Source organism: Cnephaeus nilssonii (genome assembly GCF_951640355.1).
Source record: "Cnephaeus nilssonii genome assembly, chromosome: 11".
Lineage (NCBI taxonomy): Eukaryota > Metazoa > Chordata > Mammalia > Chiroptera > Vespertilionidae > Cnephaeus > Cnephaeus nilssonii.
This window is the reverse complement of record NC_137082.1, coordinates 37,602,408-37,618,471: the sequence shown is the minus strand read 5'-3', so window position 1 is coordinate 37,618,471 and position 16,064 is coordinate 37,602,408. Positions and strand designations below refer to the sequence as shown.

The 16,064-nt window shown below is 47.2% G+C and overlaps 2 protein-coding genes across 2 annotated transcripts in view; one reads left to right on the top strand and one right to left on the bottom strand.

Annotated features, from left to right (window-relative positions):
* The window catches only part of SAMHD1 (SAM and HD domain containing deoxynucleoside triphosphate triphosphohydrolase 1), a 61,622-nt gene extending 58,521 nt beyond the window's left edge, over positions 1-3,101 (top strand). The window contains exon 16 of the mRNA XM_079785023.1: positions 1,012-3,101. Within this exon, the coding sequence (XP_079641149.1) occupies positions 1,012-1,128 (117 nt within the window). The 3' untranslated portion in view covers positions 1,129-3,101. The remainder of the gene's footprint in view (positions 1-1,011) is intronic.
* A 493-nt stretch (positions 3,102-3,594) lies between these two features.
* Positions 3,595-13,820, bottom strand: TLDC2 (TBC/LysM-associated domain containing 2). Its single transcript, XM_079784195.1, has 6 exons — positions 13,160-13,820; positions 10,907-11,062; positions 10,090-10,242; positions 9,799-9,894; positions 5,738-5,811; positions 3,595-4,193 (listed from the first exon to the last, which is right to left on the bottom strand). The coding sequence occupies exons 1-6, from the start codon at positions 13,190-13,192 to the stop codon at positions 4,058-4,060; spliced, it is 648 nt and encodes a 215-aa protein (XP_079640321.1). The 5' UTR covers positions 13,193-13,820; the 3' UTR covers positions 3,595-4,057.
* Between the last annotated feature and the right edge of the window lie 2,244 nt (positions 13,821-16,064).

The window sequence follows — 16,064 nt, the reverse complement described above, 5'->3', positions numbered from 1 at the left end:
TTCACAAACTCAAGAATTTTTAGGATAGAGTCAGGTATTAAAACATCGTGCTTCTTACACTCTTCCTCATTTTGGGCAGAGTCTATGCTGATGAGTTTAGGTCAGTGGTCGGCAAACCGCGGCTCGCGAGCCACATGCGGCTCTTGAGTGTTCTAACGCCACTTCTTCAAAATAGACTCGCCCAGGCCTAAAACCAACTTCTGCGCATGGGCCACGAAGTTTCAATCGCACTGTTCGTGTGAGCCCGCGCGTGGTATTTTGTGGAAAAGCCACACTCAAGGGGCCAAAGAGCCGCATGTGGCTCGCGAGCTGCGGTTTGCCGACCACTGGTCTAGGTTATAACTCTGCAGAGAAAAGTTCAAGTTTCGTAGGTACATACCCGTTCTTTCCGGTTTTTTGTTTGTTTTGTTTTTGTTGTTATTTTTGCTATCTTGTAGACCAGAGCCATGTATTGCAGAGGGAACTGGGCAAAGGTCCTGACCGGGTAGCTCATCATCCTAATATGCAAGGTTGTGGGTTCTATCCCTGGTCAGGGCACATACAAGAAGCAACCAATGAATGCAAAAATAAATGGAAGAACAAATCAATGTTTCTCTCTCGTTCTCTCTTCTTTCTGCTCTCTAAAATCAATACATAAAATTTTTAAAAAGGGGACTAGGCAAGGGAGGAGCAGGGGTCCAGTGAAGTCTCTCTTTCTCCCGGGAAAACAGGACAGTTTGTATTCTGTGAAGGTGTATGAAGGGAGGGGCTGTCGAACTGGGCAGGTGCTGCTTCTGACCATCTTTGAAAAGAATAGGTCTGGTGGCTTTTGCTATGCAAAGCTCTTATCTGCTTAGGGCTGTGGTGTTTCCGATTTGACCCAAATGCAGGGTGTAGATGTAATTTGGGGTCTCTCAAGAATAAGTAGGTCTGGACGTGATCAGTCTGCAAGACAAGTACGTGTACCCGAGACTTTCACTGAAATTATGAAAACTAGCTTTTCTCTGTTCCTGGTATTTTTCTCTTTGACAGGATGGCGATGTTATAGCCCCACTTTTAACACCTCTAAAACCGGAATGGAATTGCTCAAATTCAGCTGAGAGTCCAGCTTCTATCCACGCAAAGAGAAAACTGTATAAAAGTATGTAATCATTTGTTTACAAAAGTCCCTCACCCCAGCACAATTAAGTAATTGAGGGGATTTGGTGAGACTGCTCCTATGCTGAGCAAGTACTTTTTATTTTATATTTTGAATGTATACCTATGCTGAAGCTAAACAATTTTTATTCAAAGAAACTAAAAGGTAATAGGTGAATCTTGCTATGTATGCTATAAAAAACATTACCTTACCTATTTTTAGTATTAATTAAAGCCTTTCTCTTTTAGTAGTCTATTTTCTTAGAAAACTTTTGTGACATATGATTGTTTTTTTAAAAAAGAAAAGATACAAGGGCACACATTGGAATTTGAAGTTGGGATTGTCATGAACAGCCAAGGTTAAAACCAACCAAAATCCTAGCCTCTGAGGAAATGTCACCTTGAGGACATCTCCCCTTAAGTGATCTAAAAATTAGAGAAAGACACCTCCCCTCACCCTTTTAGCCAAGTTGGGGTAAACAGTTAAGAGATGAGAACCAGGAGTGGGCTCCAACTCTTCAGTGAGAAGCCTGATTCAATTATTGAAAAAATCGGAGGCCTCTGGCCTCTGAAGTGGGACATAAAATACCTTTTAGGAGACCCTACCCTCAGTGGCAGAGGGGTCCCCCAAACCAGGTTGTCCTCTGGGTCAGTTGTGGCTCCAGTCCCAAGCAGTTTCCTTCTCCCCTAACACTCACTGCCCATGTCTTGGCTATACCACTGCCCAGCCTGGAAAAGGAGCTCCCCTCCGACTTGCTCCTGCATCTCGGGAGCTGAGCGGAGGCCGTCACAGGAACCCTCCTCAGGGCTGCTCAGAGCTGGACTTGGTTGGTGCTGGTTCAGTGCATCTATGGTTTCAGACCAAAGACTGAACTGCCTGTGCTGAGCTGAGTGATGACCCCGGGCATTCCAGGTTCCCCTTTGTAAATTGATTCCGTTACCTTCAGCAGTGGGGTGGACGCCACTATAGTGAGCAGTGCTCCTCTGCTGAGCAACGTGCCCCATCCCACCCCCAGCACATTTCCAGTTCTACAGAAATTCACCAAGAGGAAAGTCTGGAGTTAGAGCCAAAGCCAGTGGTGGCCAGAGGATCCTGAAGATGCAAGGTAGCGAGGAATGGCAGTCATTTTTTTGTGAGTCCTTCACCTCTTACGGGAGCCAGCCCTGGCTGTGGCAGGAGTGAGTGGAGGAAGGGAGGAATTCAGAACACAGGCCAGCAGATTATCCCGACTCTTAGGAGTGAAGCCAATAACCAGGTTCTGTTGACACTTAAGAGTGAAAAATATTCGGAATGTCTGCCATTCTGTATAGTCTTACTCCCCCTCTTCCACCCTGAGGTAGATAATCAAGAATTGACCCTAATTAATAGGAGAATAATTAAAACCCTTCTCTCACTCCCGCTGTGATGCCATGTAGGTGGGGATGTGTTCACATGGGGCTCGAGAAGCACAGGTGGTCAGCCATGGTACTGGGCCATACCTGTTTTGGCCATGGTGCCTCTAAAACATCCAGTGAGGAGAACTCTAGACTTCAGACTTCGTGTACCCAGACCCATAGTTAAGAATGTAATTTTTCTGCTAAGATTGTTTTATTTTTGCAACTCCTACCTTTAAATCATTGTGGTTTACTTTGGAATTTTGTAGTCCCAATTCTGTATCATTGTGCTGATAAGTAACTTTATTGCATATAAGGCAGCTGCACTTTATGCTTTTTACAATTATTTTAATGATGAGAACCATGTGTCATTTACAAGGTTAGATTTATTTTAAGAAACATCTTCACTGTTTGTATAAAAATGGAGACTTTAACAGCTTAGTCTTTGGAGTTACTGAATGTTATCACCTTGAGACTGTAAACAGAACTGCAAGTTTAAATGACTGGTTACTTAATTTGGGTGAGGAATTAAAACCTGCAATAAAGCTTCATAATGTATTTCCATCTTAAAACCAGAGGTGTCTTCCTTAATGACTCACACTGTGTGCCCAGTTTTGACCTTTTTGTGCAAAGGAAACAGGTCTAGGAATTTACCCAAGTAGTTTTTAGTACCTCAATGCTATGTTGGGTCTGTGAGAGAGGAGATGGTATTTAACAGGGTGTATGTTATTTAACCTTTCTTATTCAATCATGGCAAACAATAGCATAATAAAGAATGTTTTCCTCTGGTAGGAGGTAGGTACAAGCATGGAAAGGGATATGGATTTTTCTTAGTTTTCTGAGTTCCTGTTGTGCCTGAAAACTATCCTCCCTCTGTTTTAAACTCCCCGAGGTTCCCATCTACAGAGTTTTAGCTTCTTTATTAAATATGCATATTGTTCATTTGCTGCTTTCATATCTTCCTCATGAAATTAGAGATTTGCAAGTACCTAACACACAGCCCTCATTGTTCTAGAAAAAGAATGATACTACTAGAGTCTTTATTAGTTTCACTGAGCCCAGGTATCTGTGGTTTGGCAATAGTCTTTAAGTTAAAATAATTTCCAAAACATATAAAGTAGAATCCCATTTTTGTAAGATATATATATATATATATATATATATATATATATATATATATATATATGAAAAATTGTCTGGAAGGTTATACATGAAAATGGTAGTGTTTTGGGGGGTGGTTAAATTTGGCAATTTAAGTTTTTAATGTCTTCTGTTTTTTTCTACAATAAACATGTATTAGTTGCATAATTTTTTGTAAGATAATTTTCATGAGGGACTTTGCCCTGCTCAGGTGAGGTGTAACTGGCTTTCACTCCTTCCGTTCCGGCCCCATGCCTGTCTTGGATCCCCAGGCCACTGGGAGGGTGGCTCACAGCCACAGTCAGCACTAGGACACTTCACCATCCGTGTTTTTGGACAGAATGGCCTGCCCCATGTAAAGGCCTGGGCGGCATCCATGAGCAGGTCGGAGCACCTGCTACCTCAGGAAGCTGCCCACTGTGGGCCATCAGCTCAGAACCCAGGCCTCCAGCTCCTTGATGCAGAACTGCTCCTGCCGGGCCAGGACCTCATTGTTGAAGGTCGCACAGGGGTGGCTTCCTCCGTGATACAAGTCTCCATCCAACCACAGCCCAAAGTGTCCACTAAAGAGAAGAGGAAAGTCTTGGCATGGCTCTCTCCTGGGTGCTGAGACCTTTCAGATCCACACCATGACGGCTTATATTTCAAAGTCCCTTAAACCAATTTATCCTGAATTGTTGGAGACTCCACACATTATTCCCCACAGGTTTTAGAGTTGTTGTTTTTTACAGTTCAGTGGTTTTAATATATACAGTGGTGCAACGCTCACCACAGTTTTAGAACATTTGGAATGTATTTAAAATGGCAAGGTTTGTTTTCTTTTTTTGCTTTTTGTTGTTGTTGGTAATCCTCACCCAAGGATATTTTTTCCATTGATTTTTAGAGAGAGTAGAAAGGAGAGGGAGAGATACAGAGAGAGAAACATCGACATGAGAAAGGCATTCATTGTTTGCCTCCTGCACATGCCCTGGAGTGTGGAGAATCTAGCCTGCCCTTGACCAGAATCAAACCCAGGACCCTCATGGGTCAACACTCCAACCACTGAGCCAAACTGGCTAGGGCAAGATGGCAAGGTTTAACCAAAGGAGTGAATCTCACAGATGTGGACTCTGAGCCCAAAACACTTCAGAGAGCATCCACGTTAATTCCTTCGCCTGGCAGCAAAGCTAGGCTGGAGCTGGGAAGTGAGTTACTGCAAGGCAGAAAAAGCTGTGTGTCCTGTGTCCAGCCGCCTCTGGAGGCTGTTCAGGCAGCTGCCTGGTCCTGGTCAGTGTTGTCACCTTTGCCCTCGGGATAGGATTGATTCTGCCTCAATTTGCAGGTCATACCAGGGGCAAGACTAACCTTTTCCTCCTAACGCACTCCACTTCCCACCCCCAACACACACATATACACACCCTTAGGCAGGGTTCCCGGGCAGACTCCAGTGAGTTACATTCCCTAGGATTACGGTGCTGACAGCTAAATTTGAGGCTACCCTCATCCAACCACGTGGAATGCTCTTCCCAAAGTGACATAAATTCGGACTAAGCTGTCACCAACTGCAAACACTCAGAGGGAGCATCATCCCATCCTTTTTCCTCAATGTTGTCTTAGAGCAGTGGTTCTCAACCTTTCTAATGCCGCGACCCTTTAATACAGTTCCTCATGTTGTGGTGAACCCCAACCATAAAATTGTTTTCGTTGCTACTTCATAACTGTAACTTTGCTACTGTTATGAATCGTAATGTAAATATCTGTGTTTTCCGATGGTCTTAGGCGACCCACAGGTTGAGAACCGCTGCTGTAGAGCCTAAGACCATCGGAAAGCAGATATTTACATTACGATTCATTAACAGTAGCAAAATTACAGTTATGAAGTAGCAACGAAAATAATTTTATGGTTGGGGTTCACCACAACATGAGGAACTGTATTAAAGGGTCGTGGCATTAGAAAGGTTGAGAACCATTGTCTTAGAGGGAAGTTGAGGGGCTGCTGAATGGAGAGGCCTGAAAGTTAACCACCAGCCTCCCCATTTAATGAGACAACCTAGCTCAGCCTTTCTGGGCAAGAGAAGGGACCAGAACACAGACCACCCTGAGACTCAGGGAGGACTGAGACACGCACCTGCCACTGCCCATCATCAGTGAATCCAAGTCTCCTTTCACAAAGAAAGAGTTGCTTCCTGTCCACTTAAAGACCTGGCATGACAGAAAAAGGCTCCAGTTACTGCCCTGTAGTTCAACTCCGCACCACTGGATGGCAGTATTGTAAAGGGAATTGAACATCCAGGCCCCAACTAAGCCCAGGAAGTATTCTGGGCTCCTGGCTCTTGAGATTTTTTGCCAGTCTCTCTGGAGTTCAATTCCTCTTGCTCTCCAGCCTGAATCCACACCCCCCTTTGTTCTAGTAATAGAACAGAACCTCTGAGGCTTACTGCTTCCAAAGCTGGAGAGAGGAGGGGAAAAGCCCGGGTCAGGAGTCGGGCCCTAATTCTACCATTAACTGTCCCCTCATCTCTCACTGGAGGTAGCACCAAGCCTGCCCAGCCCCCAGTGCTGCCTCACACCCAGCAAGTCTTGCAGGCCCACCCCAGACACCCCCTGACTACCACCATTTCTGTCCTTCTCTACTCATTCTTGCCCACACATCCACGCCAAGTCACTCCTTGCTGGATCACAGCTTCTACTGTCTCCTGCCCACAGTCCGTCTCTACGCTGCACTCCGAGTGATCAATTCAGAATCGAATCAGATATTATCATTCCTAAAGCCCTCCAATGGCTTCCCAGTACAATGGGAACAAAATCCAACTCCTCACTATAGCTGGAAGCCAAGCCGGCTCGGATCCCTGATTTTCTCTCTGACCTCTTCCCTTCCTTACTGACTGCACTTCAGCTACACCGGCCTTTCTGGCCCTGGGACACGCAAAGCTATTCCTGCTTCAGGTCCTTCACGCCTACTGAGCCTTATGCCCAGAAGGTCTTCCTGCAGATCCTCAAATGGCTCACTTCTCATCTTTTATCTTAAATATCCCAGAAAAATTTCCTGGACCACCCTATCGAAAGTAGCCCTTCCTCCCAGATCCTTTTTTCTTTCTCACTGTTCATGTGTCATTGCTTGCCCCCTAACATACAAGCTCTGCGAGAGCTGTCTTGATTCCCGGCAGTATTCCTAAGACATAGTATAGATGTGTTCTCTTGTTTGTTTTTATTGATTCTTTTCTGAGAGAGAGAAAAACACCAATTTGTTATTCTTCTTATTTATGCATTCATTGGTTGCTTCTTGTATGTGCCCTGAATGGAGATTGAACCTGCAACCTTGGTGTATCAGACAACGCTCTAACCAACTGAGCTACCCTGCCAGGGCAGTATAGATGTTCATTGAACAAATAAGTTACTCAAGAGTTAATTCAGTTAATACAAAGATTTTTAAAGGGCTGCAAAAGCATAATATATTATTACCTATAATTAGTTGTAAAAAAAAAATGCTATGGACAACCAAAGGATTTTTAGCAAAAAAAAAAAAAAAAAAAAAAAGTACTAATAAAAGATAAGCCTGGTCTCAGAAGAGATGAGGTAATATTAACAAGTGACCACGAGAAGGCAGAACCATTCAAGTCCTCTTCTACTTTCATCGAGGAACATGACCTTCGAACTTGAAGGAGTAAGGTAAACATTGCTACAGAAGGAATTAAGACCGTCTTCATGATGCTGCTTGCAGTAGTGGTCAAGGAACTACTGGGAATTCATGAAGAACGTAAGTCCCAAAAGATCAAAGACAGGCACAAGTTTACCAGTTTTTGAAAAAGTGAGATTCCATAGCAATAGACTAGGAAGACAGATAGCAAGTCCCTGAGAAAATTACTAATTTCTTTTTTAAGCATTTAGCACCAGGTGCTATTTTAGGTAATGGGTAGAATGGTGACCATAACAGACAAAAATGCCTGCCTCATGGGACTTCCATTCTAGTTGGAGGAGGCAAATCCATCAGTAAAATAAATAGTATGTAAGGTGGTGACAGATGCTAAGGAGAATAAGGTAGAAAAGGGCAAACGGGAGTTCCAGGGCGTGCAGTATTATAAATTTAAATCAGGTGACCAGGGGAGGCCTCTCTGAGACAGTGACATTTGAGCAGAGAACTGAAGGAGGTGAGAACTAAGCCATGTGGACATCCAATGGAGGGCACTCTAGGCAGAACATCATGTGCAAAGGCCCTGAGGCAGTAGCAGGCCAGCGTGTTTAATGACCAGCTCAGAGGTCAGTGTGGCTAGAGCACAGTGAGGTAAAGCCTAGCTGGTGTGGCTCAGTGGTTGAGTGTCAATCCATGAACCAAAGGCCACTGGTTTGATTCCCAGTCAGGGCACATACCCAAGTGCAGGCTCGATCCCCAGTAGGGGGTGAGCAGGAGGCAGCCAATTGGTGACGTTTCTCTCTCGTTGATGTTTCTACCTCTCTTTCCTCTTCCTTTCTCTAAAAAATCAATAAAAACATATTTAAGAAGAAAGAAACAACATCAGCGAGAGGCCAGAAGATGTAGGGACTTGTAGGTTATTGTAAAGACTTCGGCGTTTCTCCGAGTGAGAAAGGAAGCCATTGGCAGCGTGGAGTCAGTGACATGCTCTGACTTAGCTTTCAAAGGGATCGTTTCATCTTCTGTGATGATTGAAGGTAGAATCATTAGGAGGCTAGAGCAAGAACACAGGCGAATAATGATGGTGGCTTGAACCAGGATGACTGCAAAGGGCATGGTGAAAAGTGGTGGATTCTGGACATAGACAGAAAGAGAAGGCAGGACAGTCAGAATTCGTTGGCAGCTCAGATGTAAGGTGTAGAAGAGATGTTAAGAAGGACTCCAAAATTTTTGGTCTCAGCAGCGGGAAAGATGGAGGTGCCAATTAACTTTGTTGGGAAAGATGGCAGGAGGAGCTATTTTATGGGGGAGAGTCAGGAGCTCAGCTTTGGACCTGTGAGATTTGAAATGCCATGTTTGAGATTTGTGGAGCCACTGGATAGTGTTTGGATGTCTGCAAGTTTGGAGTCCAGGGGAAGAGGCCCTCAGCACATGGACGGCACAGAAAACTGTAAGAATGGAAAGGACCTTGAAGAAAAAGAGAGTAGTCAGAGAAAATCGGAGAACCCAAAACTGAGCTCTAGAACCTTGTGCCATTAAAAGGTTGGGGAAGATGAAGAGGAACAAAGAATTCTGCCAAGGAGTTGTCAGTTCAGTACGAGGAAAATTCTAGAATTCTAGTATGCGAACCCCGGAAGGCAGGCAGCGATGACTAGTCTCCAGCGTGGGTTCACTATGGACAACTGATCCCTTTCCTCTTTCCTGATGAGATTACCAGGCAGTGCAATAGGGAGGGTGCATTTGCCTATAGCAAGGCAGTCCATAGCTCCTCGTCACCTCCTCGTCATGCGACCAGATGTGTGTGTTGCTGGGTGTGTCTGTAGGTGTCTTGGTCTGTGCACTGGAGAGGAGGTACCTAATCGCAAACCAAAGTATCCAGCACTGTTTCTCCCTCCATTTGTATTTCCTCTCCCTTCGACTTCCTTTTCCCTCTCTCCTCGGTTAAAACAGCTTGGCCAAACCCATCATGGACGGACCCTCCCTCCACTCTGCACGCTCTCCATTGGCTGAACCGGAAGAGCTGAATGTTGCTGGAGGGAAGCACATGCCAAAGTACCTGGCTTGTTTTAAAATTCAGTCTCAACCCTCCCGTCAGCTTTGCCTGGCTGTTCCTCCTCGTCTCTAGTTTTCTCTCCTGGGCTTCCCTTTCCACTCTCATGATCACTAGTTGATACTTGCTCTCCCCTCAACCTTCACACCTTCTCCTCCATCCTCAGATCTACCTGCCCTTAGACTAAACTTGTCTTTCCAGCCTGTATCTGGTGAGCAACAAACCTCTTCCTCGCAGAGCCAGTAAGTGGTTGCCAAGGACCTACTGAGTATTTAAACACACACACACACACACACACACACACACACACACACACACACACACACAAAGATGGGCAGGCCAAGGGGGTGCTCTGCCTGCCACTGCCCTCCTGCCTTCCCTCTGTGGGAAGGTTGGAGGACACCAGGCACCCCAGCACAGGGGATGGAGCTGGGGGCCACTGGGACCCTGGGATCTTTGTCCTGCCATAGACCCCTCCCACCCGCTCCCACAAGGGTGGGAACATCACCTTCAGTTGTGGGGAGAAGGAGAAGAGGAATGTCTCGCCAGTACCGTAGAAGCCTTTGCTGAGTCGAAAAGCTGAGGAGGAGAAGGCCCCAAACATCTGGAAAGCAGAAGAGCATGCGTTTTGCAGCTGGAAGGAAATAGGTGATCCTCTGGAAACCCAGTTCCCGAGCTTGGTAACATAGGCTCATCCTAGAGGGGCAAGTGGGGAGCCTGGGGCAGTGCTGGAGGGTGGAGAGGCCCCCAAGGGCCCACCTACACACATCCTTTCCTTAAGACTCCCAGCCCAACTCACCTGCCCATCCTGGTCCTTCAGCACCAGCAGCACGGGCCCACTGTGGCCCTCCATCTGCCTGTACAGGCTCTGCAGACTGAAGCCGTCCCTTGCCGTGCAGAAGGCCAGACTCCAAGAATATCCAGTGACTCTCGGGGGGAGGTGGAGGCTGAGCTGGGGACAGGTATGGAGGTGAGTGGGGGATCCTCGTCCTCCCAGTCTCCTTTTACTATCCTTGGGGGGGGGGGGGGGGGAGGTCCCAGGGAGGTTAAACAGCCACCACTCACACAAGCAAGGTACTTTACAGTTTACAGAGTAGTTTCCTGTTTCCAGGGGATTTTCACACCTGTTAGGAGTAGCCCCCAGAGAGGGACTCTTACAGATGAGGCTAGGGGAAGGGATCAACCCACATGGGGAGCAAGTGGCAGAGTCAGGATTTGAACCCAGGTCAGGTCTCTCTCCCCTTGGTCACCCTGGCCTCTAGTGGCTGGAGAATAGATGAGATGCTGAATCCCTCCTCCTAACCCCCCTCCCCTTATCCTCTCATCCCTCCCCCAACTTTGCCTTCAGTTCCCAAGGGCTGGTTCTACCTAAACATTAGCTTATTTCATACATCCTTCACTTGGCCCAGTGAAGACGGCGACGCCGGTATTACTGGATTGTTTGACAAGGGGGAAAGGGAAGCCCAGAGGAGAAATGGCTTGCCCAGGGTGACCCAGTGAGCTGGGTTCAGAGCCGGAGTGATCCCAGGAGTCCTTGGACCTGGCTGGGAGTGGGACAGGCGGGTGGAACTCTCAGTCTCAGGGCTGAAATCCTTGCACCATAAACCAGGCCGAACCTGCCTAATCTCCGAGGCTCCCAGAACCTGGCTGGCTTCTGCCAGCTGGGGCTCCGCGGGATCTTCAGGAGCTGGGGCTGGAGCTGGGGCTGCCTCCTTCTCCTCTTCCCCTTCCTCACCCTCCTCTCCAGACAGGGTGTTCTCCACCTGGCTGGGCTGCGAAGACAAAGAGGCCTGGCGAGTCAAGGGACAGGAGACACCCGCTCCCACATCTCCCAGGCCTGAGGGCCTCAGCCACCCCTGCCCAGGCCCCTACAGCTACCAGCCCTGCCAGAGGAGGCTGGGAAGTGTCCGTCACAGACAAGACTCAGTCCCGCCAGCCGGCTTCCCCCCAGGTACCTGCCAGCTAAGGTTGGAATCACACACGCCCATCAGATGTGGCCGTGGGCCCTGTGGTTTGTCTGCCTGTCTGCTCTGGACCAAGGGTGGGTGCCAGGGATTCAGTTCTCAGCTCGGGGGCAGGAGAGAAGGGCAGGTGACAGCCCAGCCCTGGGTGCTGTGTAAGATGGTACATGAAATATTGATCATAATAGTAAGAACCAGAGTGGCTGACATTGATCAGCACACACTTGACCAGGCCCGTGTGAAGTGCTAGCTGTGCATGATCTCTCCGAATTTCCCCAAGAATCCTAAGAATGTGCTGCTTATTATTCCCATTTTACAAAGGAAGACAATGAGAACCCGAGGCTTCCCTGTCAGCCAGTGAAACAATCATGTTGTCATAGGTGAGGCATGTGCAGTTTCGTGTAAAATGTGCGATTGTCCATGTGAATGTGTGTGTTCCCTTAAAATAGAGTTGTGTAGGCAAACCAGTGTGAGGCGGTGTTGAGTGTAACTTTGTGTTTACCTGTCAATGTATTTGTGAGTGTGAGTTGGGATTGTATAAATACAGGGTGTCCCCCCAAAATGTATACACACTTTGAATGATCATAAAGTCGATGTTCGTTAACATACAGTTCATTTTCAAAATTCAAAAGAATCTATAGAAATGAATAATATTTTTTTTTTTGGTCAATGCCTGTTTTCAAACTGATGACTGTTCTGGTCCAGGCACAGCTGGTAACTCGAAGTAACAGAATTCCAAACATCAAGAATCATTTTGGCCGAAACCGGTTTGGCTCAGTGGATAGAGCGTCAGCCTGCGGACTGAAAGGTCCCAGGTTCGATTCCGGTCAAGGGCATGTATTTTGGTTGCGGGCACATCCCCAGTAGGGGGTGTGCAGGAGGCAGCTGATTGATGTTTCTCTCTCATCGATGTTTCTAGCTCTCTATCCCTCTCCCTTCCTCTCTGTAAAAAATCAATAAAATGTTTTTTTAAAAAAGAAAGAAAGAAAGAATCATTTTGGCCCGGCAGGCGTGGCTCAGTGGTTGAGCACCAACCTATGAACCAGGAGGACATGGTTCGATTCCCAGTCAGGGCACATGCCTGGTTGTGGGCTCGATCCCCAGTTGGGGGTGCATAGGAGGCAGCCGATCAATGATTCCCTCTCATCACTGATGTTTCTGTCTCTCTCCTTCTCCCTTCCTTACTCTGAAATCAATAAAAACATATTGAAAAGAAAAGGGTTAATATACTTGAAAACATTTAATAAAAAAAGAATCATTTTGTTCAGTATCTGTATGCCCTCAATTCATGGCCTGTTGCTGATTTTGAACTGTAAACTTTATCTTTTATGGATCCCATTAAAAAAAAGTCTAGTGGCATTTTAGGATAAATTTTCTTTGTTTAAAGCTTAGTCTGGCTTCACCCATTATTTCAAATCAGATAAACCTGGAAAGGAGTGAAAATTAAGTGAATTATCAGCTGTTAAAGTGTGCATACATTTTTTGGGGGATACCCTATATATGTACTGGTATGTGAGTCAGGGGGCATGTATGTTATTATATTCATTCATTCATTCATTCATTCATTCATTCGAGCTTCCACTCTGTTTCAGACATTGCTTTCCTATATCCCAGGTTCAGGCCTAAGGAGGGGGTCCTAGCTGTGTGGGGCTTCCGGACAGAGGTCCGTCTGGCGCCCACTCGAGGGAGGAAGAAAAGGAACAGCAGTCTGTGCTCCTTGGGGGTCTGGGAGCGAAGGCCCTGGGTTCCTGAGTTTGTGCTCTGAACCCCAGGCCGGCTGCGGAGGGACTTGGAAGAGGAACAAATCCCCTGCCTGCATTCATCCCTCACTCAGGCCCCACCCTGCCAGAGAGCTTCTCTCTCCCCACCTGTCCTGACCTAACACCCAGCCCAAGCTGGACCCCTTACCAGCCGAGTGTAACGCCAGCGAAGTCCTTTCATTCTCCTGTCTGAATCCAGCCGCCAGCAGTGAGCGCCAGGCCTCAGTCCTGCCGGGAGGAAGCACCCCTGGGCGAGGCTGACAGATGAGAGGTAGAAGTCTGGGGCACACCTGGCTTGCTCCTTGCCCACCCAGCTGCCCTTTGCTCACTCTCACCTGTCACTCCCAGCCTGAGTCGTCACTGGGTGTGTCTGTGAGGTCAGCTGCACTCGACATTCACGGCCTCACTTGCATGAACACACGTTAGCCACAAACAGTAAATTCTGGAGTGATTCCCTTCTGCCTCCTTGCCCTTCTAGCAGTCTGGCCTAGGAACTTTGGACAAGTCCCTGGCACCCCTGGGCCTCATTTTCCCCACGTGTAACCTGGTGGGCCAGATCATCTCAGAGGCCCTCGCAATACGGACAGCCTGTGATTCAGTTCCCTCTTCAAGCCAACGAGTGCACTAGAACAGAGAAGGGCTGCCCAAGGCCAAAATCGGATTTAAAAAAACAGAAGCAGCCTGGCTGGTGTGGCTCAATGGTTGAGCATCAACCCATGAACCAGGAGGTTGGTCACCAGTACGATTCCCAGTCAGGGCACCTGGTGGTGGGCTCCATCCCAAGTAGAGGGCGTGCAGGAGGCAGCCAATCACTGTTTCTTTCTCATGTTTCAATCTCTCTATCCCTCTCCCTTCCTCTCTTTCTAAAAAAAAAAAAAAAAAGATCAATAAAACCATAGTTTTAAAAAAAAACCACCCTACGGTAATTTTTCTAATTAAAAAGTAGTACACGTGTATTTTTATAGAAAATTTGAGGAATCTAGACATGAATAAAGAAAAATATAAAAATATGCGTACTTCCATCTCTCAGAGATAAACTCTCAACCCCTAGGGGTATTTTTTCTAGTCTTTTATATTTGTTTCATAAACCTATATATACACATATTTATAAATAGGTCATACCCATGTATAGTTTTATAAAGTGCTTTTTCCACTTAACAAATGAGAATTTCCCAAGAACATTCAGTACCCTTTGAACATATGCTTTTAATGGCTGCTTATTATTTCATCATAGGATGTACATAATTTTTTCCCCAAATTTGTTTGCTTCTAATTTTCTGTGATTATAAGGAAAACTATAATGAACTTCCTTATTCATAAATCCAATTATATCCTTTATGATAAATTTCCAAAGTTGAATGCTGGATCAAAAGGTATTATACACATAGTTTTGTTTTGTTTTTAATAGATTTTCATTGATTTCACAGAAGAAGGGAGAGGGAAAGAGAGATAGAAACATCAATGATGAGAGAGAATCATTGATTGGCTGCCTCCTGCACATCCCCTACTGGGAATAAAGCCCGCAACCCCGGCATGTGCCCTTGGCTGGAATCGAACCTGGGACCCTTCAGTCCGCAGGCTGACTATCCACTGAGCCAAACCAGCTAGGGCACACATAGTTCTTGACAAATGTTTCCAAAAAGGTTTCCTGATGTTTAAAGCTGACCCATGTCCAGGTACCTTTAGGGAATCTCAGGGCAATACCTTACACCCTGAAACTAGGATAAGGAAACTGCCCCTCAGAAAGTGGAAGGGACTTAGCACAGCCACATGATAGCATAATACGGAGGTTAAGAGCACAGGCTTTGGAGTCAGAGAGTTCAAATCCTGGTTTTGCCACTTACTTGCTGTGTGTCCGTGGGCAAGTACTAGTAACCTAACATCTCTGTGCTTCTGTCTCCTCATCTGTACAATATCTACCTCATAGGGCTGTTGTCAGAGTTAATGAAGGTAACACCTCAAGAACTGGGATGCTAAGCCAGGCCTCCATCCTCTGGCTTCAACGTAGTGAGATAACCCACAGTGCCTGGTGTTAGGTGAGCACAGGATAAATGACAGTGCTTCTGCTACCTTGCTCTCCCCCGGTCTGTCCTCCCCTCCCCTCAACCCTCCACCCCCCCCACCACCACCCCCCGCAAACACACACACTGCTTCTTTGAGAGAACCAGGGCTCAAATTCCTGACAAGTGGCCACTCAGTCTCCACTTGGCACCTCTGGGACAGATAGTCACTCTGTTACTCGTAGGGGCGAGGAGCTTGTGGGGAAAGGCAGGAACCATGGAAATGTACTCACCCTGCTGAACTAAACTCCTGGTGACGTCCTCCAACCAGTGCAGCCCAGTGGCTTCCTTAGGGCATCCCCCAGATCTTCCAGAGAGGGGGCCACTTCCAGAACCGACCCTGCCCACCTGCCGGTCTGAATGCCGCAGCGTTAGCTCTGCACCCTGGTGTCCCCGCAGGTGGCTGGCATCTCTGTCCTGGCCCGGCTCCAGGTCCTCTTTGGCTCTTATACTTGTCCTGAGGGCGGCAGGCCCTGGCGCTGTGCCTGCTCCAGTTCCAGCTGGGGAGGCCTGGCAATGATTATCATCTATCAGAAACTCAAATCCCACAAACACACACAAACAAGACCTGGCACCCCCTGGCCTCCGGCTCTGCCCCCGCCAGCCCAAGGGGTGGGGACACTGAACTCCTTGGCTCTAAGACAGAACCTCTCACCTCAGCTACCAGGTGCCACCTGGTGCCTAACACCTGCTACCCAGGCCCTTTTCTCATGGGGCGTAAACGCTGCAGGAAAGGGTTATGCTGTGGGGTTCTCCCTCAGGCACTCTGTGCTGCAGGGGAAGCCTGGGGCTGCCCCTCCTGGTTCCCCTCTGTTAGATGGGTGATGATTCTTTCCTCACTGGCCTGTCCTGACATGAAGTGACAGCATGCATAGGAAGCCCAGTGTTTGGCACACAGTAGGCACTCCATCAGTGGGGGGTTACTCCTCTGGCCCCAGCTCACAGTGGGACTTCAGTGAATGCTGCACTGTTGAATCCCAGAACCTCAAAGTT

Bases quoted from the DNA above. Each gene is read 5' to 3' on its own strand.
- TLDC2 (XM_079784195.1), bottom strand. From the start codon at position 13,192: ATGAAAGGACTTCGCTGGCGTTACACTCGGCTG. The intron at 10,243-10,906 runs GTTCGGCCTGGT...ACCTGTCCCCAG, and splicing joins GAGCCTCGGAGATTAGGCAG to CTCAGCCTCCACCTCCCCCC. The intron at 9,895-10,089 runs GTGAGTTGGGCT...TCTGCTTTCCAG, and splicing joins TGAAGGACCAGGATGGGCAG to ATGTTTGGGGCCTTCTCCTC.